At 27.5% G+C, this 25,111-nt stretch overlaps 1 protein-coding gene across 3 annotated transcripts in view; it reads right to left on the bottom strand.

The window, feature by feature from the left end:
* The window catches only part of LOC117169642 (phospholipase D3-like), a 76,615-nt gene that overhangs the window by 5,561 nt on the left and 45,943 nt on the right, over positions 1 to 25,111 (bottom strand). For 2 of the 3 annotated variants that reach the window (XM_033356120.1, XM_033356119.1), the window contains exons 2-9: positions 21,352 to 21,473; positions 15,736 to 16,084; positions 12,656 to 12,982; positions 12,433 to 12,561; positions 12,208 to 12,347; positions 5,706 to 5,871; positions 5,483 to 5,624; positions 5,172 to 5,376 (exon numbers count right to left, since the gene is read on the bottom strand). In XM_033356120.1, the coding sequence (XP_033212011.1) occupies positions 5,177 to 5,376; positions 5,483 to 5,624; positions 5,706 to 5,871; positions 12,208 to 12,347; positions 12,433 to 12,561; positions 12,656 to 12,982; positions 15,736 to 16,084; positions 21,352 to 21,392 (1,494 nt within the window). In that variant the 5' untranslated portion in view covers positions 21,393 to 21,473 and the 3' untranslated portion in view covers positions 5,172 to 5,176. Of the gene's footprint in view, positions 1 to 5,171; positions 5,377 to 5,482; positions 5,625 to 5,705; positions 5,872 to 12,207; positions 12,348 to 12,432; positions 12,562 to 12,655; positions 12,983 to 15,735; positions 16,085 to 21,351; positions 21,474 to 24,823; positions 25,003 to 25,111 lie in introns of those variants that run through there. The other variant, XM_033356118.1, reaches the window with a different exon arrangement.

The raw sequence follows: 25,111 nt of genomic DNA, 5'->3' as shown, positions 1-25,111 counted from the left end.
CCCCCCCCTAAAATTTTTTTAACTACGTTTTGGGCACCCCCCCAAACCAAATTTCTGGCTACGGGCCTGGTATCAAGGTAAAGTAAATGGCAGCGTGCCCAGAGGTGGACCGCGGAAAGAATGGTTAGAATGCGTGAATGAGACCCTAGTTCGAAGAGACATAAGAAGTCACAGAAACACGAGAGCCTGCATGAATAAATGCATGGACATAAAAGAAGCTAGAAAAGTATGCCCGGACAGAAAAGTATAGCGGCAAATAGTTAATAAAAAGAGTGTCAGTAGAGTTAATGGCGTCTGAAACAAAAGACCTTGGCCACTAATGGACCCAAGTGGGGAACCTTACATAACGACTTTGTGAGGATCTTCTCTTGGGGTGATTGCTAGAGAGATTGATCAGCAATCTGCGTCGGAGCAGTGTTGCGGAACGAACGTGTTATTTACATAAATAACACGAGAATTCTGGATCAATCTGAAAATTCTCTATCCCTTCCCTACATTACTCCTTTCCCCACCGAGTGAGTCACGCCTAACCCGAAAGGGAAATGGCTTAATGGTGTAATAACAATTTTTGCAGATTACATTCTCAAACAAAGTAGGTAGAAAGAAGTCAAAGAAGCTGTGTTCATCAAAGTGCTTACGAGTTTGTTTCGTCCTTCAAGTTTCACCCTACTGAGTATTTCGATATACAGAAATAGTTATATGTCATTGGGTTTTTATATATGCTTCAGAAAGTTTGATAAAGAGAGACAAGGAGTGACAGAGATAGGGGCAACTGAAGATGGGGGCAACTGAAATGAAGAAAAAGGAATGCATTCTCCCCGATTCCATGGATTATCTGTATGAAGGCCCAATTGGGAAAACTATTGAAACTATTTCGGAGCAGAATGCAGCTCACCAAGAGAATCTTCAAGAAAATCATAATGAAGATTAAAAAGAAACTAAGAAAAAGAATTTGATTAGATAAACATGAAGGGAATATTGAAGTAAATCTTCCGAATAATCCCTCAGTGAACTCTGAACATAGCGATTCAGAATCTCTCAATAATGCATGAGTTATTTAGAATCTTCATGTTTTAAATTCTGCAAATGTAATTTTAAAGAAATAAAATGTTCGTGAATAAATAATATATTTACATATTATACGGTAAAAAATACATTTTTTGACAAAAATATATTCCTAAAAAAAAACAACAATTATTGTACTATTTATTGTGACTTTCAAAAGATTATAAACTTAAATGGACTTGTTTTGAAGCCAAAATGAACTCAATGTAAATATTTATTAATTTATACATGAAATATTTAATATTTAAAAATCGGATTGAACAATTAGGTTAGAATTTTTATTTCAATTCTTATCGTCTATTATTTGTATTCTTTGCATAATCTGGATAAAATTGGTCGCTACATACATTGATTAAAGTTCATTTAAGCTTACGATATATTAAAACTTACATGAAATAGTGAAATAATTGTTCTTTTTTTAAACTATTTGATAAAAATGTGTTGTTTTTTTCACTGTTTAAGATGGTAATTCAATCTATAACTATTTATTTTTGATGATAAAGTATTTTAATTTTGTACCAAATAGTTGAACAAATATTTGAGTGTTATAACTAATTATTGCATTTTCAAGCGAAAAAACACGAGTTTTCTAAAAACCAGTTCAATTTTCTACCAAATTGTTGAATTTGCTAGCCAAAAAGACGAATTTTCTTTAAAACTGTTGAATTTTCAACCCGTGAAAATGAATTTTCAACAAAAAAAGTCAATTTATAACCAATCAGTTTCATATTCAACAAAATAGTTCATTTTCAGTTAAAAAATTAATTTTGAACAACAAACGTTTTTAACTAAAATTATGAATCTTCGGCGAAAAAAAATGAACTTTTAAGTAGTTCCGCTTTCAAACGGGAAGTTCAATTTTTAACCTTAAAACATGAATTTTCAACGAAAAATTGAATAGCCGAAATTTCAAAAAATAAATCAATTTAAAATAAAAAATACTTCGATTTAATTTTAAAAAACCGATTTTATACCAAAAACGACGAATTTTTAACAAAATACATACATTTTTTTACCAGATTTTTTAATTTTTGAGCCGAAACTATGAATTTTCTACAAAATAATTCAATTTCAACCAAAAAGATTAATTTTGTACCAAAAAAGACGAACTTTTAACAAATGATCTCAACTTACAACTAAATACTTTCAAGAATGAACGAGATGTTAGTCCAAATTTTATTCGATTAATTTTTTATTTATATTTTTTCGTTTCTAAATTATTTCCAATATATAAAAAATATATCATTTTCTATTAAATAGTTTAACTTTATACCAAATTTTTGAATTTTCATGAGAATCAGTCGAACTCTAAAGCTCAAAAATGTGTTTTTTTTTCACTGTATAAGATGGAAGTTCAATCTAAAACTATTTATTTTTGATGAAGATTTGTTTTTAGTATCAAATCATTTTGTTTTATATTTTACAAAACAATCGTAAAAACACTTATGCAAAAATCAAAATATATCTTTAAAATTTGTACCTAGGCTTTCTAGTTCCAGTTTTCGGCACCAGGTGGCGAAATGGTCGATCACCATTCCCAATAGATCTTTCCCATTTTATTTGAAATTACAATAATATTTTCGAATAATCGGCCTATATAACCAGGATGTCCGAAGAATATTGTCAGGATATCCTCAGGAAGTCCTAGATCTATCCTGTTGCTAGGTGGGAATGCACTTTTCAGTTTTAATATCAGATTTACAAAAAAGTTGATATTTTAGGTTTAATTTTACAGTACAGTACAGGATGGTACGAATTTTTAAGATGACAAAAATTGAGGAAGACACTTTAAGGTTCTTACAATGTTATTTATTTTACTTGAAAAATTGCCTAAATTAAACTGTTGTCCTTCTAAAGTTTACAGACTGGATACGTTAAGCATTTTTTGGTTACTGTCAAAAACAAAGGAAAAAATCAATATATCCGCGTGCAAATCTCGTACAGTATTGGCGTTTAGAGTGTTCTTATATTAAACTAAAATACACAAAAAAAGAATTGAAAACATAATTTATGAACAAAAATAACTAAAAAATTTGACCAAACTCCCGATCTTAATGTTTTTCAAAATCATATAAATAGAAGCATATTAAAAAAAATACAACTAATCAAATAAGTTATAATGATTTAAAAAATTGTAAATAAATGAAGCTGAAAGCTTCAGAATTTTGACACTTCCCATTATAGATGCGAATTTTGTGGAAAACAAACTTTGAAAATAATGAATAATGTAAAAACAAATAAATAAATTACCAAGTAAAAATTTTACGAATTGAAAAAATGCAACCCCAACCCCCGTTTATATAGAAGGTATAAAAGGGACAGAAGGAGAAAACGTCCTCTGTGTGGTTAAATTTTTTCAATTCGAAAAATGTTTGCTGGTTAATTATTTAATTTATTTTCGAATAATTAAGTATTTTGAATGTTTCTGTTTCATGAAATTCGCTTCTGTAATCGTAGTTTCAAAATTTGAGAGTTTTCAGTTTTCTTATTAACAATTTTTTGAATAATTATAACTTTTTAATTAGTAGCATTTTAAAAAATATGTTTTTATTTATATGATGTTAAAGAACAATACGCCTGTGAGTTTTTTCAAAATTTTAAATTAAATTTTTTTAATCAATTATTTAGTCATTTTTTGCATAATTTTATTTTTATAGAATTGTTTCCATTTATGTAAAAGATACTAAGACCGGGAGTTTTTCGAATTTCTAATTTTTTAAAGTCATTTTTTAAATAAATTATTTAGTTTTTTTTAGCAATTTTTTTCGCAGAATTTTTTATTTATTATTTGTTATGATCGTGTATAAACTTAAGTTGTTTTCAAATGTTAAAATACTAAAAAATTGTATTATCTTATTAACTGTCTTAGATTTACGACCGACATTCTTCCTTTACATATAAATAAAACAAAAATAGATGAATGAAGTAAAGTTCATGAAAGAGTGTCATGCACCAAGTAATCGTTAATAATTGTTTGTAATAGGTCATAGATTGGCAAGGAAAGACCTCATATAATTTCTAATAATAATATTCAGAAAACTATATATAATTGTAACAAATCATCTAGTATCAACTAATCAACCACTGTGCATGCGATTGGTCGAATAGCGCCGCGAAAGAAAGCACCGATCGACTCGAACAACGTTGTCATGCTGAGGAAAAACAAGGCGCGCAGATGTGCGGAGATTCTTCAGAATGAAGAAAGAAATATGGTCACTTAACAAACCTTCCTATTCGCATCCTCTTTGTACCATTTTTATTTTGCACAAATATCAAAAAGCTGAAGACGAAGTAAAAAATGTTTTAAGAGGTAAATTTTCCTAGTCATAAGAGCCATAAGAGTTTGTAATTTCATATTTTATTATTGAAACTTCAAATTTGCCTTCAATTTGAAAATTACCCATAAAAAAGGGATAATTTAAAGGTTCCAAAAAAACGTATAAGTAACGAATCCAAAAGGATTTTTGTGCTTCTTGGTTCGTAACTCTGATAGTTCGCAGTTCAATTTCAGGAGGCACATGAATATTCATGAAATTGTATTTGCCCTAATGTTAGTTTTCGTGAAATTCATATGACCGAAAAACAATTTACTACCATTTTTCTTCGTCCGAATTATCAATTTGCCATCGCTTTTATATTATCGAATTTTAAAGCTGCAATTTTCGTTAAATCACATTCCCTTCAAGTCTTTGCTACAGCAGTGGTTTTAAACTCTATTTTCTTTTCGGTAGCGATTCAAAATAATAAAGATTATGATAGACAATTCGGAAAAGTAAAAATTGGGCATATGATTATTCGGTAAAATAGTATTTCGCTAAAATATACACAATGTAAAGTAGGGTTTCGGTCACAAGATTTTCGGTCAAACTAATATTAAGGAAAACAGTTTGGGGAATATGCATTTGCCTTCAATTTTAGAGTAGAATTAAGTTATTATTACACGGTAATAAATTTATGTATGCCTTTTCGAGTATCTTTGAACGAAGAGGTAGATTTTCAAATTCGGAACGCTAGCTTCCAGATTGTACGATTTATAAAAAAACATCAGAGCGGCACTTTAGGTTCTAAAACAGCACTTTTCATTAAAAATTATGTTGCACACTTACAATTTCTAAGCAGGTACATGATGAGAGTGGGTAGGATGCAAGTAACCTCTGGAATTGAAAATTTTCTCTCCCAGCAGATTCCAACAGGATCCGTTCCAAGTATGGGCGTAAGGAGAATTCCAATCGCGATGAAAGACTTCTTCCAATTGTTCTCTGATACTGTCTTTATTTTTGTGATCAAAATCCTCGAAAACGGAACCGATTCCTGAAAGCAAGAAAATAAAATCGAGTTTTTAAAAATAGCTTGAGAGAAAATTAATAAAAAAGAAGTCAATTTAAATAAAAAGAGGATTACAATTTAGTTTACGTACCACCAGTATTTACAAAATAGTCGCCAGACCAATTGCTCGTTCCAATGTAGGCAGCAATGTCCGTAACCATATATTTGTTGTGGTTAACTCTCGAAAAAGGAATCTTGTCGAAATCAGGAGTTGTCGGAACAATGAATCTTCTCTGGGAAAATGAAAGAAAAAATTTAGACACTGGTGAAAAAAAGGTACCCAAGTTTGCTAAGAAAATTAGGAAAATACTTACAACTTCGATTTTCACTTTTCTGTACGAGTTCGTCAATTCCTCGACTGATTTCAAAAAGAAATCTTCGCTCAACTTTGAGTGCTTCCACCACGAAATCAAAAATCTGACGTTTACTTTCCGCTCGATAGCTGCTGCTTTCAGGACGTTTTCAATAATTGGCCAATATCTAGTAATTGGAAAAAATGTTGAAACATTAATTTTAATTTTATTTATTCAATTTTTTAGATGAGGTATTCTAATTTATAACACAATAGGGAATAAAATTCTATCCTTATTTGTCACTATATGTCATAGAATCAAACAAGTTTATCCCAATCTCTTAATACAATAAGAGACCATCTATTCAGACAATAAGAGGTCCATATTCTTAGTGTGAATATACTTTCCAATGATTTCTATAATAATCTTTTTTTTTCAACAATCGATTCTAAACGCATTTCATATTTCATCCCGTTGTTTCCTAATCTATTCTAAACTATCCTATTTGTTTAAAATTTTATTTCACGATCAATCTTAACTTCATTCTAATTTTTCCAAGAATTTTATCCACTTATAATTTTTGCTATATAATTAATTCTTTTCAGAGCATTAAAAATTGTGCAATTCATGGAAAATAAATGACAAATAAATAAGGAACAAAAATGAAAGAGTGACGCCAAAATAGGCTGCTTTTCAACCTATTTTTTGGACCTCGCTAGCGACCTGGGGGAAAAATATAAAAATATGTTACAGGTATGATATTACTCGTAATTGAAAACCAAAGTGAGCACGGCTTTTCGTTTTTTAAACATTTCTAAAACTGACCCCTATCCGGGGGTTGAGAAGAACAAAAAAAAAAGAAAATAGGAAATACCACTAACTATAAAACCATTTTTCATTATATTTTTTTCTATAAAATAAACCTTAGAAAAGTAAGATCACGTATTTTCTTGATTGACAAGGGGTTGACGTGGGTTGAAAATTCACCCCAAAGCTCTCCAATGGGGCGAAATTATCCCTCAAACATGAAGAAAAATAAAAATGCTCGGAAATTCCGAAAAAATATATTAAATGTTTGAAGAGATAAGATATATAACACAACAATATTATATATGTCTCGATCAGAAAACAACCCCTACAAAGGGTGAAACCACTCACATTCAGAAGGACATAATAGAAAATCTTAAAGATTGACAAAAAATTTTGTTTAATATTTTTCTTAAAAGAAACTCAAGATAACTTATCCTTTTAATCCTACAACTTTTTGATGGAAATTCACGCCTCTGAAGGGGGTGAAATCGTCCCCTGAAAATAGTAAAATTCAGAGAATTTTTTTAAAGATAATTTTTTCAACATATAATTTTCCCCATGGGAGATCTTTTGGGTGAATTTTTAACCCAAATCAACCCCCTATCAATCAAAAATAAATTATTTTATAATTCGTGGTATTTTCTATTTTTTAATTTTGTGGGGGTCTTCTCAACCCCTAAATAGGGGTCATTTTTTCAATTCTCTAAAAAGGATAGGCGAAGCTCATTTTGGTTTTCAATCATGAGTAATTTGATACCTGTAAAATATTTTTATATTTTTCCCCAGGTCGCTAGTGAGGTTTAAAAAGTAGGCTAACTTTGGGGTCCTTATTTTTATTTTTCCTAATGTTTTAGGAATGATTTCACTCCATGGAAGATCTTTGGGGTGAATTTTCAACTCACATCAACCCTCATCAATCAAGAATAAATGATTTTATGATTAGTGGAATGTTGTATTTTTTTATCTTTTGGGGATCTTCTCAACCCCTAAATAGGGGTAACTTTTTAAAATTTTCTAAAAACGAAAAGCGATGCTCATTTTGGTTTTCAATGACGAGTAATGCGATACCTGTAAAATATTTTTATATTTTTCCCCAGGTCGCTGGGGAGGTCTAAAAAATAGGCTAACTTTGGCTTCACTCTTGTAGAGAATGAACAAAACAAATTTCTGCAGTAGGTTTTCAAATGTAAATATTTTATAAAATTATAGAAACGGAATTTCGAAATATTGTTACTTATCCATTTGTCATTCTCATGTTTTAAAATTTTTAATATTTAATGTCAAAATTGATCAATTAAGAATGACTCAATTTAAAATTGACAAATTTTAAAGGTTACGATATAAAATAATAAATGAATGCTTAATGTCTTCAATTTCATTAATATGGTTCACTGTTAAAGACTTTCATTGTAAAATCGTATAATTCATAATAATTCGATTTTGAAACCAAACCATTTTTAATGTTTTAATTACACATTATTTCATTTTAAATATTAAAATTTTAATTAATAAAGTTTGAAACCTTTTTCATACAAAATTTATCGACTTGGATTAAAAATAATTCAACTTCGAATGTATCAAACATAAAATTGCTCAAAATTATTAACGTATACATTTTCCAGTACAATTTTGAATACTTTTTTATTAAACACTTTGTTTTAGATTGATCAAATTCTTCAAGTTTCCGTCTAAAATCTTTAACTTTAGAATTCAAAATAAGTCCAAGATTAAAAATTTTAATTTTTAATGATCCATTTTGAAGCTTTAAAATAAATTAAAGTTAGGTATTGGGTATACAACCTTAAACATTACGTACTTAAAATTTCCGAATGTAAATGATTATATCTGAAATATATTTTTTATCGATGTTTTATATTTCAATTTATTCAATCTTTGACATTTCTATTTGGAATATTGCATAACCTTTTTAAATGTATGTTGAATTATCCAACTTTAATATGCATTAAAATTAAAATGATTAATTTTTGTACACTTCGTTCAAAATTAACCTTAAAAAACCAAATTTTCTTATTTTTTGGCCAGTGACATAAAAAAGAATACAGCAAAGCACTTTTTTTAAACCGCAATTCGACATATCAATTTCATAGCATGGAGCCATTCAAATACTTCGCATATTTTAAAACAATCGACTTGGTATATATATAGTTTGTTAACTTTATTATAAATAATTTTCTTGTCAGTTTCTAGAAATTTAATTAATATTATAAGATATTCTTCAATATTTTAGCACGATTGATTATTGAAGTAATTAACTAATACCAAAAACATAACAATTTCTTGAATTTGTCTCCAAGGTCCATGAATTTGAACAAGAATTCAAATAAATTTTGATTTTATCTATTTATACTTGGAATTCAATGCATCTTTAAGTAAAATTAATTTGGGTGTTACATTAAATTAAATTTAAACCACTTGCAATTCCTAAAATTTCAAGTAAAAATTAGGGTTATCAAAAAGATAGATGAATTTTTCAACCAAAGAGTTGAATTTTCAACCAAGAAGATTAACTTTCTACTAAAAAGACAATTGACCAAAAATACATTAAGTTTCCATGAAACAGTTGAATTTTCAACTCAAAAAGGTCAAACTTGAAACAAAAAAGACGATTTTTAATATAAAAATATCAGTTTTCAACCAAAAATATATTAATTAAATTTTCAGTTAAAAAAATTAATTTTCCACTAAAAAAACGATTTATTTTAAAAACAAATTTAATCTAACTTACAAATCAAGTAGTTTTATTTTCAATCAAAAAGATTAATTTTCAACTTGAATGATGAATATTTAACTGGAATACTTGAATTTTCAACCAAAAAGATGAATGTTCTACCACAAAGACAATTTTTCAACAAAAGACATGAATCTTCAACGAAATAGTTGAATTTTCAACTACAACAATGAGTCTTTAACTATAATCATTAACTTTCAAACAGAATGATTAATTTTCCACCCAGAAGATTAATTTCTACCAAAAAAGTAAAAATTTTCAACTAAATAATTCAATTTTAAACTAAGATTGAACAAGTTTCAACCAAAATTAGAAAAGTTGAATTTTAAATAGAAAATATGAATTTTTAAATGAAAAGATCATTTTAACGAAATAATGAATAGTTACATTTTCAATAAAGAAATTAATTTTTAAAAAAACAAAGAAACAAATTTTCAACAAAATAGTTAAATTTACAACTAGAATAGGTCAAAGTTCAGTAAAAAAATTAATTTTCAGCCAAAGAAAAAACGAATCTGTAACAAAATATCTCATTTTTTGAACAAGGAGATGAATTTTCAATTAAAACGATGGATCTTTAACAAACAAAAAATTAATTTTAACAAGAGTAACTCCCAACCAAGTAATTGCATCGTCATTTAAAAAAAAATGAATTCGAAATGTAAAATTTAGTAGTTGATATCTCAATCAAAAAAGAGTTGCATTTTTAATAAAAACCAAATGGAATTCAACCAAAAAGAACGAAGTTTCAACAAAATACAGTCGAATCTGGATGTTGTGATTCCGGGTTTAGTGTTTCCGATAATTGATGCCAAGCCGTGGGGATGGATGAGAAGATATGGTGCTCATTCAGGCGTGACAAAACAAAGAGAGAGAAAAAAGGAAATAAAACAGTTTCGAGACTCTGGATTTATGGTCACTGTCAGCCCAAAGACCGAAACTAAATACAGATTTGTCTGCACATGAATTTATGAATTTTCAAACAGATACTTGAATTTTCAGTTTAAAAAATTGATTTGAAATTTAACAATAAAACGGATTTTCAGCAACATAATTAAATACATTATTCAGGGTGGTCGTTTTATTCAAAGAAAAAAATTTCCGGTCATTTTTTCAACTTAACAGTTCTTAAATTAGAAGTTAAATTATATTTATTTTAAATAGTGTAGGCATCCTTTAAAAGCTTTAAAATTGTATATCAAAGTCTTGAGAAATCTAGAAGTGGTCTTTAATTTTTCCAAATTCAAAATAATTTTTGATTTTTATTTTTTCCGAACTTTAAATATATTTCAAAATTAATTGAATTTTTTCTATAACTTTCAGAAAATCCTGCAAATTAAAAAAAAAATATTTTAATTTATAAATAATAATAAAACACTTATTATTTGTAAAATTATTAGAGTAATTTTAAGCGATATTTAGAAGTTTTAAAACGATTCTATATTTAGAACTTGAAATAATTTGAAATACTTACAGCCGAATTTAAAATAAAATGTAGATTTTTGCAGATTTCAAAGATTTTTTTAGAATTTTAAGATTTTAAGGATTTTTAAAAATTGCAGGAAAATTTCGATTAATTTAAAAATATATTTAGAAGTTCTGAAAAAAATGTTAACACACTTCGTTTAAATTAGTTGAAATAATTTCAAGTTTTTAATTAATTTTGAATTTTGGAAAACTTCTATGTATCTCTTAAAATTAATCAAATTTTTTCTACAAATAATAAGCATTCAATTGTTATTTATGCGTCAAAATTTAACAATTTTACTTATAACTTATACACTTTTTAAATAGAACAATTAAGATTGTAACGCTAAAAGTTTTAAAGTTCTTCAAAAATCTAAGTATTCAAGGCTTTTTAACAAATTAAATAATTTAGACTCGCAATATTTGAAATCTAATCAAAACCTTTAATTATGACTATATTATTATGGATTTATTTTTAAGTTGAAAATAGTAAAATGCACGTTTACATTTTTTCATGGCTAAAAAAATTAATAGAAATAATATATTAATAAATTTATTTATTAAATTTAATATAAAAATTAACATAAAGGAAGACCTGAAACTCTGAATTAAAATATATAATGATAAATCATGAAAATTTGTATTAAAAAATAAAATTATCGGAATAAATGATATATTAATTTAAATTCTTATAAAGACTTTCGGATTGAAACAGTTACAATTTGGAAAGTTTCAAATTTTGAACGGATCTAGAATTGTTTGGTCAAATCAATTATTGTTCAGATTTCAATACTTAGAGAACAGATCTATTTATTTGTTTTTAACCTTTAAAACTGCATTTTTAAATTCTTTAAATTAAATGGAAAATTTTTGAAGTGAAAGATTTTCGAATTAAGCACTCTTAACTAAATGATATAATAATTTATAAACATCACAGTTTAACAAATTATTTTTAAAATGGTTGAAATTGAAGTTGGATAACATTTTTATTCTAAAACTTTTGTAAAATTCTCGGTCAAAAAATAAATTCACTGTCATATCCCGGTTTTCCCCGATCTCATAACATTCCCGGTCATTTTCCGGTATTCCAGGTTTCCCGGCTTAGCGGCCATCTTGTTATTATAAAGAAACTTGTACAAATAAAAAATCATTGTTATTCAATTTCATATTTCAATTTTTTAAAAAAATTAAAAATTCCCTTGTTATAAACAAAATTCCCTGCCATTTCCGGGGTTTTCCAGGCATATAAAAATTCCCTGACAATTCCAGGTTTTTCAACTTTCAATTCTCTAGTAGAAAAAATTGTAGGAGCTAGGAATAGTAAGCAACGGAGGGACCCAACAATTGTGTAGAATATCACAGACTAAGTGATGAAATTGCACAGGAAAGGCATACGAAAAAGAAAAGTTCTTAATTGAATAATCCAGTACATAAAACCTATGCATTGTTAAATGACTGAGAATTAAAGATAAGTTTTAAAAATAAATAAAGACCTACTTGGGCTTTGGAGAGTAGATCATCATCGGGATGTAATCCATGACAGAGATGTAAATAAATTTCTCTGCCTTATCAATACAATGCAGAATCGCATCCACGTCGTTTGTTCTGCCTGGTGGTGAAAAATTAGGAGGTGAACTCTGAAAAATGTACATTATTTAATGAAAAATTAATTTAGTGATAAAAAATTGAATTCAGTTGAAAGAAAATTATTGAGAAACTTACTGCAAAGAAGCTTCTGTATTTGTTGTTGTCGATTTTGAGTGTCATAGGATTTTTGACATTAACCTTCGTACTGAGATTTGCCGGCCAGGAAGTTGGAACTTGATTCTTTTCGCCAAGCAACCAGTAAACCTGGAAAAGCAAGCATTAAAGAAATCAATGAACCGCCTTTAAAATTCTTGACTAGAATATTAAACAATTGTTGTCAAATCGTTGTCAATCGTACGTCAAAAATTTTAGAAATGTCGTGTGCCACACACGAACAATTCCTAGCAACGAAACCGAGTTCTTTGACTTGAGTGAGGGATCGCCAATCCATATTGGCAGAACCGACGTAGACGTGTTTTCTGTCGATGATCCAGAGTTTCGTGTGCAGAATACCAGCACCAATAAGTGCTGCGAAATTTAAACTTCTAACTTGAGCATTAGCTTTCTTAGCCAAGTACTCGGTGTCAGTATTTGGACTTGACTGAGAAGGAAAGTTCTGGGCAATTTTTAATTGCACTCCTCGGTCCCTTCCAGCTTCCAGAAGCAATTGGAATATGTCTTCTCCCTGAAAAAGATATTTAAACATTTAATTATCTCTTTTTTTTATTATAGAAAGATTTCGCAGCGAACTTTTCAAATTCCGAACTTTTTAAGTAGAAATATTGCATGTTCAACCAGAAAGATGGCTTTTTAACCAAATAGTTGAATTTGTTCACCAAAAAAGACCAAATTTCAACCATATATGTAGTAAAATTTCCAACAAAAAAAATGAATTTTCATCCAAAAATGGCATAGATAAATTTTCAGTAAAATACTTTAATTTTCAATTTAAAAAAAAAACGAAATTTTAATAAAATAGTTAGATTTGTGATGAAATTGATTAATTTTTAACTGAAATAAATAAATTGTTAACCAAAAAGATGAATTTTTAACTAAAATCTTGAACCTTTAACTGAAATAGTGGAAAAAACTGAAGTGACAAAAAAGAAGATTTATTTTCGATCGAAAAAGACAAAGTTTCAACAAAATGCATGAATTTCAATGAGAAAAGTTAAATTTGGAACAAAACATTCAATAGTTAAATTTTCAGTTATAAATATTAATTTTCAACTAAAGATCAATTTTCAACTACGCTAATGGAATAGAGACCTGGATTCGTTAAATTTTAAGTTATGAAAAGTAATCTTCAACCAAAATAGTTGATTTTTTACCGAGAAGATTTATTTTCTTCGAAAAAAGACTCATTTTCATCCAAGCGTTCGAATTTTCAACAAAAAAAGACAAATATTGAACCATGAATGGAATAATTAAATTTGAAGCCAACAAAAATAACAAACTTTCAACAACAAAAATGTATTTTTAACCAGAAATGGCATACATAACTTTTTAGTCAAAAATTTATTATAAAAAAAACGACATTTTAACCAAATACTTACATTTTCAATCAAATTGATAAATTTGCAACTTAAAATTATGAATTTTGCTTTGGGATAATTAAATTTTAAACCAAAAAGACGAATTTTCAACTAAAATCATCAATCTTTAACTGGAATAGAAGAAAAATATGAAGTAATCGTCAATCAACAAAATTATTTATTTACTAAAAAGCTGAACATTTAAATGGAATAATTGAATTTTCACCGAGAAGATTTATTTTTTTCCAAAAAAGATGAATTTTCAACGAAAAATGAAAAATATTAGACCAAAAAAAGAAAAATTAAATTTTATGACAAGAAAAATAACAAATTTTTCATAAAATAATAAATATTTCAGTAAAATGAGGAATTTTTAATTAAAATTATTACTGAATGAACGGAATATTTTTTACATTTCTATTGTCCTCATAAATACTGTTCTAACTGCAATTTAAAATATGCATTATAAATCTGTCTTAATAATAAGTTATTTCCAATATAAGTGAACAAACATTTGAGAACTTTTTTTGGTTTACAAAGTCGCCAGTAAAAAATTTCATTCATTTGAACGTTCGGAACTTCAAGCATATTCAAAATGATGCATCTCTAAATGGAAAAGTTAAAATTTTAAAGAAAAAAATTAATTTCCAACCAAGAAAATTAATTTTTTAACAAAAAAGACGAATCTTTAACAATATAAATGAATTTTTATAGTTTAAAAAAATTATGTTTAACCAAAAAGATGAATTTAATCTAAAATGATAAATATTCATTTGGAATACTTAAATTTTTAGGTAAGAAAATTAATTTTCAACTAAAAAAAAGCGATTTTTCTACAAAGTTACACTTTTCAAATTTCAATAGTTAAATTTGCTATTAATGATGATGGATATTGAACAACAAAAATTAATTTTAAGCAAAAGAGTTTAACTTCCAAACAAGTACTTGAATTTTCATGAAAAAAATGTACTAGGTGCTATTTCAACCAAAAAAGGTGTTAATTTTAAGACAAAAACAGTTGATTTCAAAGAAAGAAAAAAAATTTTAATTAACAAAAATTCTTTAGTCATGATAGAGAAAAAAAATGCAAACAAACTCAATTTTTTAACTAAAACGATAAATTTTAATAAAAAAATAGAATAAATAGATTTTTAGTTGAAAAATTAATTTCCAATAAAAAAAAGAAAGGATTTCATGACTTAAAACAAACCCGAACATTTCCCCTTGCATTATAATTTTTTAAATTGATCACGCAGTTTATAAAAAGTGTTTTGAAATTTTGTTTTAAAGTGTTCGACAGAAAATTTCAAAACATTTCAAAATGGTAAAGATGGCGGCAGTTTATGCGAAAATCATTTCAATCAATTATCTACAAAAAGGCGATTATTTATTTTCTTGTTCTTTAAGCTGGAAGCAATATGCTGCATACACGAAAAATCCTCATTTTTTTAAATAATAAAATGATCGGAAAAAATTTAAAAGAATAAAGTTGTTTCAGTGTAAAATATATTTTTAAAAAAGGCTCTTAGAACTGTTCTCTATCTTGCGTTATTTTCGAAAATTTTGATAAAAATGAAGAAAATCAACAAAAATTGTATTATACTTAAAAAAATAAAATTTTCTAAAATTTATAAACTAAATTCAATGCATAAGGGTACAAAGTAAAAAATTTATTTATTAGATTAATATTTTAAAAAGTAAGGAATGTAAGTATCTTAAAGAATATGACGTATAAAATGGCATAAAATAGAACCGCCTGTTCAACCCCTCTAAAATGTTAAATCTGCAATGGGGTTGGCGCGCGTAAAGCCCAAAAAGGATGCGGAACCCTCTAGTATTATCGAAGATTTTAATTAAATATATTATAGAAAAAGTTATGAGTAATTTTCAAAAAAGAACTCACTTCTTTCGCACTAGCATCTGGATAAACGTCCTCTCTTCTCAGTGTCCAATAAAAGGAACCGATCTCAATAGTACTCTGGGCAGATTCAATTAATTCCTTCCAAGTCTGATAAGTTCCTGGATGGATTATGGAACTATTTGAGTAGTTGAGACCGATAGGTATCGACTCCACCAGCGATATGTGGCAATCATCGTTGCAAATCAATTTAGAGTCATTTCCAATAATTGTTGAATTTAATGAGTGTTTGTCAGCAGCGTCGAGAAGAGGCAAAAGCACAACCAAAACGATTAATACCAGAATCACGGTTATTGGAATGCAACTTGGCCTGCACCAACCCTGTGTTCCGCATCTACAACAAAAATATTTTGCATAATTAATTAATATACAGCCATTTGAATATTATTTGCCGCAATTTTTAACAGTAGCTTTGACCCTACAACCCTTCAGAGCATTATACAAATACAGGGTGTCTAGCGATTCTTAGGAACAAAGTTCAAGGTATTTTCCAGGTAAGAAATCAAAATTTTCCAGGTCTCCTTTTTTGTATCAAATAAAGAAATAAACGTTTGTCATAAATGTAAAAAATGAGCCATTTAATTTTTTATCGGCCAAAAATTTCTAAAGGATACCGAATCGTAAATAAACAAATTCTTAATTTTTTGCAAACATGGGTCGTCTTTGTGAAATCTTTAGGAATATTTTTTAATCTGTGTAATGTCTTTGAAATCTTTGAAATCTTTGTGAAATCTTTTGAAATATTTGTGAAGTATTACAAACCTTAGTGAAAGCTTGAAATTTCGGTGAAATCATTGAGAGATCTTTTGGGATTTTTCAAAGCTTTGGTAAAATCTTTTGAAATCCTTGTGAATTCTTTCAAGAAATTGTGAACTCTTCTCTAAGTCTTTTGAATTCGTTTGAAATCACTGGAATATTTTAAATATTTGTAAAATCTTAAAAAAATTTTTTGAAATCGTTTAAAATAACTGGAATAGTTGAAATGAATTGAAATCTGTTGTACTGAATCCGTGTTGAAATCTGTTAAGTCCTTGAAAGCTTTGAAATATACAAAAACTTTGTGACCTTTTTTTCAATCTTTATAAAATCTTTAAAATATTTTTGAAATGTTTCTTTAATCTTTGTTCGTGAAATTTTTTTAAATGGTTTGAAATCCTTGAAATCTGGTGTGCTACACCCCTGTTGAAATCTGAAAGTGTTGTATTGTTTTGAAATCTTGATGAAATTTTAAAGATATTTAAAATATTTTGAAATGTTTGAAATATTTTGAAATCTTTAGAAATATTTTTTTACCTTTTGAAATTTTTTGTACACTCAAAAACCGAGTGGTTAACCCCTCGAAAAATCCATGGTATTCTCTAATAAACAAAATATAAATTATATCTTGACAAATAAAAAATTTTTCAGCAGCAAGATTTTTTCTAAACAAGATGTTTCTTTCATAACAGGCTAAAGGATTTTAATTAATCTTCGCATTTCGATAAAATTACTGTTTTAATAGAAAAAAAAATAATAATTAAAATTCAAAGTTTTCAAGAAAAAATTATAGATATTTCCAGGTTTTCAAGGTTTTCAAGGTCACTAGACACCCTGAAATACTTAAATAACCCCAATTATTATCCATCTGTGAATGGTTAGATACATTTTAATTCATTAAACAGATTAAAAATCGAAAAAAAAAAGAATTGAAAAATAGGAATAAGTGCAGAATACGTACGCAAGAAATTATTTTTTTAATATGGAAAATTAAATTAAAATTTCTACACGGAACCCTTGATTTTAAACCATAGGTCTCGAAGTTTCAGGCATTAGGCCATGCTCCTTTGTCCTCAGGTCTCGAATTCTGTGCTTTTAGATCATGGAGTCTGAGACTTTAAGACACGTAAGAAGTTTAGCTCTAAAATCACGCGCTTCCGTGAATTAATCTCTTAAAATTTCTTTCCGTGTAGGAATTTTACATGTTTAATTATAAAATATTTTCTTTTGACAGATTATCAGATAATAAGAATTTGAAGGCCTTTGCCAGTAAAGATATTAGTTTATTAATAACAGAGCATCGACACGTTTTGAATTAGATTTGTTGCTTATTAAGATGCGTGATTATATACTCGTACAATCAGTGAAGATTAACTATATGTGTAGAGACTAATAAAAAGCGAATAACTCTTAATAATATTATACTAATTAAAAGATAATTTTTAGATTTGCAAAATTCAAAAAGGAGTGTATATAGAGCATTATTTCTAAAGCTCTCCGATCGGCCTCAAACTTCGGCAAAGTGTAGTTCTATTCGATAGAAATTTACGGAAACAAGTTTTACCATTAAGACTATTATTTACGGAAGGGGAGAGGTACATTTTTGGTTTTTTGTGGCTAGTATCAACTTCCGCGATTTTGAAATCTTTTAATATCAATCAAAAAGGCTTTGTCTTCTACAGGTCAAAATTCGAGACCGACAAAAAATAATTTTTTATCTTAATTCATGAAGGTCAAATATTTATTTGCTCAAAGAATGATTATAATAAAAATTAAGGCATGCGATATATACAGATTTAAAGAGGATGATTTGCTCTGACTTGATAAATTTATAAAAAATTATGAGAACAATTTACTTGATTTGGCGATGGGTTGAATACAAGATTTCGAAACGATGATGCTGCTTGAAAACTCTTAAAATTTAACACTACATATTTTTTAAATCGCCCAATAAAATAATTTCAACATACGCGGAGTCATCTGGGGGCTTCTAAAAACCACATGGACTACATGTTGTCTAATGGCAATTTTGTAGGTAATAATCTTATTCTTTACAATAAAAGAAACGACTCCAGAATAAAAACGAGTTGAATTAAAAGAATTAATTTTCTATAATAATTGTTAATAGAAACCACAAGTGTTGTTGAATGGTAATTTCTTGCCACAAGATATTATACTTAAGAGGAGAATAAATTATTCACAGTAAACATGGTCTGTGTAGGAAACTGCGTGTATTATCCATTATTTTTTATGACAATTAAAGAAATGAACTGAATTAATATATGATGCAAATTTCCAATCATCAAGAGTGAATTTACTAATTCTATTTAATTCTAGGAAAATTTAAATAAATAGAGAAAAGAAGACTATACTTCATAACAAGAATATACTCTAATTTTTTCGTTTTCAATCTCAAATGTATTGTATTATGTATTTATTTATTTGAACAATATTATGTGTAAGATGAGTCAATACATGCATTAGGGATACCCCTAAGGAATATATGGGCTTTTGTTAAAAGTATAATTTTGTTGGGCCGCCTGTACATGCCCTAAAGCGCGCTAAACAAGGAGGGCGCAGCCAGAGTATCCTGGCAACCAAAAAATGCCAGTCTGCCACAGATATATTTTCAATTATATATATTTTCCTGAGATTAGTGTCCGCACAAAAATGAAAAAGTGAATTGGCGTCAATTTGAATTAATAATCACATATTTCTTTAATTAAAGGTATAATAAACCCTTACATACCGCGTCTAATGAATATTTAGCCTGGTTTACCAAAAATTGTTTACCCGAAAAAGATCTGCAATTTTTTTATGAATTACTTTTTGATGGGACACGTAGTTTTGGGTTTAATCATAAAAATGATATTCATAATACAAATGACAAATTTGAGGGAAAACGACAAAACGTACAAAAACAAATTGACATGTAAGTTAATCACCCAAAAAAGAAAATTGTACAAAAATATTACATTATAATCATTTATGATTGAGAAAGTATTAGAATTTCCCGAAACTTGACACCACAACATTCAAATTTGGAACCAAACGATGCAAACTATATTTTAAAAAGTCTACAATAGAAGTCTTCAAAGCTTTTGAAAAATCCCACAAAATGTATGAACCATTTTCCCATAGGAATCGTAATTTTGTTTTTATTTATCGAACGTAGTATGCAGAAAATCGAAAATAAGAAGAACAGAGAGAAAAAGTACCCCACAAATCTTCTAAAAGAAGACTTGCAGGATATTTTGTTTTATCAATAAAAAATCATTTAAAAACAAAAAACCTATTTTTAGCATAAAAACGCGAGATAGAGAAAAATGTTTGAAAAAAGAATTGTAGTTTGTTATTTATTTTACGGTAATTGAGAAAATATACATTTACAAATAACCGTCAAAAATCGAGCGCGCAGCGTTAGTGTAACGATGAGAATGTGTAACTTAAAGCCTACAGAGCTTTGAGAAACTTAATCTTTAACTATACTTAATTAAGTAGAAAATTCAGAATATGAAAACGCATATAAATACTGCGATCTAAGAGAGATATTTTCCATAACGTTTCATGGAAGCATTCCAAATGCAAAGAATAAATGTCCAAACGCGGAGCGCGAAGGGTAATTATGTCCGAGCGCGAAGGGTGAGGTTCAACGAACTGGCGAGCCGCGCGCGCAGCGCTCGATGAGACCGTTATCGAATTTTTTTGTTTGTTTTTATAATACTTAAATTAATTTTCGACAATGAGACACACAGGTCATGATTTAGCTGGTATTTTTCTTTACTGAAAGGTGTTCTGATTCACTGTATTTTTTCAATTTACAAAATTATTGTCCTTTCACACGGTTTACTTATTTTTTCTGATATCAGCGGGCATCTAAACAAATATTTAGATACATTTTCCACAATCATCATACTTTGCAATCAATTTTAAGATTAATTAGAAATAATTTAATTGGCACTTTTTGCGTATTTTGTTTCATTTTAAACAAAATACTACTCAGGCCCCTTTTTGACAAACCGCTTCAATTATTACTTTGTAAAAATGACAATTGGAAATTGTCTAATTTCTAATTTTTTAACTTGCAATATAAAGATTGATTATTTCAACGCCCACCCCTACCGCGACTTTCAGGTTATTTTTGTCAAGAGACCTTCATGTGCCGCCTGGCCTTGTATAGAATATTTACCTGCGCATGTGTCGAAAAGCGCGGGTGGATTTGAAATCAATAAATACTATCAATAATAATACAGATAAAAATTTTTTTTTACAAATTTTCACTTAAAACAAATTAATTAAATTGAATCGAATAAATAGTTTATTTTTTTTTTAATAATTTATTATTAATGTAATATTACAATTATATACTATCTATTTTTAAATAAATTCGCGCTTTTCGACGAATGCGCAGATGAAAAGTCGTGATCCGTAAGCGTGCTAGCATGTTAGTCTTTTTGATGACGTATGACGTGACAAATATAACATTTCCTTTATGAAGTACAATTTTCCAAATACAAATACAAATCTCGGTCATATAAGGATAGGTGGAAATGTCATGAATGTTAGCATAGTTTTTGATATAGGAGTGCTGACAACTTTTTGGAGAAAATATTCTAAACGTAAAAGTAAGTTATAAAGGTCCAAATAGTAATATTTTTCAAGTGTAGAATGTATTTGTGCAATTCTGTAGGTTTAAATGTAAAGTTTAAAAATGTCAACTAATTTAACCTGCTAAAAATCTATAAAGAAACTAGAAAATCACCAAAAAAAAGTAGAAAGGTGACTCACCGGCAGATTTTCTTTAAAAAAATGTTTTTACTTATCTATATAATTTTTTTTACTTACTTTGACTGTGTCACGTAATCGTCCATGTCTTGTCTCAACATAAACCCAGATTGATCCCAAAGCTCAATGTCATCATCAGTCGGCGCAGGGTTAACACCTAATCTGGCATTTTCAGATACAGTCTGAAAAGATGGTAATAGCATAGTTTGACTGGCAGCTTTTCGTGATATCGATCAAAAATGATAAATAACATGTTGATTGCCCTGATAAACTTATTTAATTTATTTAAAAATGAATAAAGATCTTTTTCTATGACGTATTGGTAATTTTTACATGCTTTGAATAATTGAACGAATTTATTATAAATTAAATTCAAATTTAAGTAACGTAAAGGATTATGATGCAAGTTAAATAGGCGTTAAAAAAGGGGTGAGAAGGTTATCGGTAGAGCACAGCCTTTCATCAGAAGTAAAAATATATAAAGTAAAGCTAAAAGGGCAGTACATAATTATATATTCATACCGTTTATACCGTGATTTAACTCAATTGTAAGTAATTATTAAACTGAATATTAAAATTCAAGTCAGATTTCATTTTGCAAAATAAAATAAACTTTACATAAGCAGTTTGAAAATCTCCGAATATGAAATTGTTGGTTTAAAAAATTAGAAGAATCAGAACATTTCAGAAATTGGCCGAAGTTTACATATTTTTGAAATATGCAAAATGAAAAAAATGTTGCAAGATATGAAAAATTTTCAGATTTTTGAAAAAGTGGAACAGGCATTCTCTTTGATAGTTCGCAAAGTATTATGAATTTTAAAAAGTGCTCGAATAATTTTCTATTCGCATACAAATTCTCTAACTGTAGGATTGAAAGAATTTTAATAAAAAGTTTCATTTTTCAAAAGTGTCTGTAGGCAAAAATATGCCATCGAAACGAACCACAAAGTCAAAAAGGCAGTTATTCCGAGAGTGATATGGCAGAAGTCAAAAATAAATTGGAAGAAAAGGCTAAGAGGCAAAGTAAAGTTATCAGGGAAATGATAAAAATAGAAAAAGTGAAAAATAATGTTTAGAAGATTGTACAATTTGCAAACAGAATTACTTTTTGCCTAATTCTTGAGAATATCCCGTTTTACCCGAAGTATCTTTATTATTCCAAAAATCAATACATTTATCAAATTCATTTTATCCTACAAAAAATTTCTCAAACGTGCCGATTCTTAATATTTCTTTTTTCGGCATATAATTCTGTCTATAAAACCAACCAATGGATTTTTTACTCCCTACCTCATATGGATTAAGAAATATTTGTACTTTTTAAATAATTTTGAGCGATAAAATTATAACGAAATTAAAATATGAAAAAAACTTTTATTTTAGTGCTTTTCGTCGGGAAGAAATATTTTCTGTAAAGAATTTAAATATAAAGTCATATAGTTTCAAAGAAGACCTAAGATTTGTTAAGAAATAGGTTTTGTTCGTGTTTTTCACTAGCGTTTAGTATTTACAAATTAAAATCATGAACGAGAATAAAAATTTTCAATAATATAAGGTTAAGTTAGCGTTTTACACTGGAAATGAATATTTTGAATCAGAAATTATTAGATTCTCAAGAATAAATTTTTTCACAGCATACAGTTTTTGCTTTTGTTAAAGTTTATTTACCATATCATTTTTTATTAAACAAAGGACATTAGATTTAAAAGGTTCATAATTTTTTAACAATTATAGATTACGTTAGCAATTCACATGAAGAATTGGTGTTTAATACAAAAATCATTATAATTTGGACAAGATTTCCAAACTTTTGAAAAATTGGAATTTTGCATTAAACAAAAAAAATTCACATATTTTAACAACTTTAGATTATGTTAGCATTTTACACAAAAAATAATTATAATTTGAACAAGATTTAGAATATTTGATCAAGTTTGGATTATGTAAGTGTTTTTCCTTGACAATTGTTATTTTAAATAATATAAAACAAAATACAACAAATTTGAATAATTTTAGATTACCTTCGAGTTTTACATAAAAAATTTGTAAAAAAAATTATTGTAGTTTGAACAAGATTTGCCATGTTTTAACAGTTTCAGGTTATATTAAGATTTTTTACAGGAAAGCAGTTATTTCAAACAAAAACAATTTTTTTGTTTAAAATTATTCAACTTATAAGGTTGCAAAATTGTGGATTGTGTTATTATTTTTCGTCGGAAATTGGAATTTTTATTTTAAAAAAACATTAGATTTCAAAGATTGATATTTTTAACAATTTTAGGTTAATTCAGAATCTTAAATAAAAAATTGGCATTTTTCAAACAAAAATCAATATAATCTGAACCTGATTTAGAATATTTCAACAATTATGAACTTATTAACAGTTTTAGATTATTTTGGTGTTTTGCATTGAAAACTATTCTCAAACAAAAAATTATTAGAATTAAATCCAATGATTAATGTTTAAAACAATCAAATGTACGAGCTTCAACAATTTCAGATTTTGCTCATTTCTTGCGCGGTTATTAAAATATTTTATTTAAAAAATCATTAAATTTTAAAAAAGGTTCCAAATTTTTTAACAATGTTAGGTAAAGTTAGAATTTTACTTTGAAAATTGGCATTTCGAAAAAAGCCATGATAATTTGAATAATATAAAAAAGGACAAAAGGGATTTACAATTCTAGAACAATTTAAGGTTATGTTAACATTTTGCACCAGAAATCGGTTATTTTAAACAAATAATCATTAATTTGACAGAAGATTTACAATTCAGAACCATTCATGTTAAGCTTTATTAGTGCTTTTTGGTATTTTTAATTTTTAAAATCGTAAGATTGTTCTTATTATTCTTCAGTCATTAAATTCACCATTTTCGTAGAATTTTTGGTTTTGGTAGCATTTTATATCAGAAATTGCTATATATTTTTAAGAATATTTAAAATCAATTTTTAAACTTATTAAAAACGACATAAGAGTTTATTAGCCTGATTTTATTGCAACCATACAACTAACAATTCACATTTATGTTTATTCTTTTTATTTTTATGAAATTTATATTCTGATTGTAATTTTTTGATAAATGGAACTGAAATTTGAAAATAAAGTATAAACTTTTTTCAAAAATAAAACTAAATCACGAATCATAAAATATTTATAAATATACTCAATTCATCTGAAAACATGCATAAATTTGTTATCCAAATATAAACTTCTAAATACTTCTGCGTATTTAATCCCTGAAAATTTCGAAGCAAAAAAATTGTGTCGGGTTATATGAATGACTAATGTTTTATTCCTTAATCTGATGTCCGAATATAGATTTTGAAAACAAAATTGTTAATTGATATTAATATTTTTAAGAAATTTCCACTTTAATCAGTCACGTTTTGATTTTTAAAGTACTTTTAGATAAGTTAATCTACTGAAAACTTTTATTTTTACATCGAAAAAACGTTTATACATAGAAAAACATTCGCATAATATTTTGAGTCAAAACCAAACAAAGAAAAAGAAATTATACAACTACCTTTGTTTTCTTAGCTTTATTTCCTTCATTATCATTTCCACTTATCTTTGGCACTGTCATTTTGATACCTAGCTCGGCCTTTTCATGTAAAAAACTTAGACCGACAATAAAGAGAAAAAACTGAATGATAATTGAACAAAAAACAAATTAAAACTTAACAAATTGGCTAACGTGTTACTGACATTCTTATGAAGTAAGAGGTTATGTTGTATTATGTTCAAAGCGCCATCTATTTTACCGAAAAGACCCACCTGGAATCAATGAGCAGACGACACAGAGTAAAGGGGA

The sequence above is a fragment of the Belonocnema kinseyi genome, chromosome 3 (assembly GCF_010883055.1).
Source record: "Belonocnema kinseyi isolate 2016_QV_RU_SX_M_011 chromosome 3, B_treatae_v1, whole genome shotgun sequence".
Taxonomy (NCBI): Eukaryota; Metazoa; Arthropoda; class Insecta; order Hymenoptera; family Cynipidae; genus Belonocnema; species Belonocnema kinseyi.
This window is presented reverse-complemented; position numbering and strand designations above follow the sequence as displayed.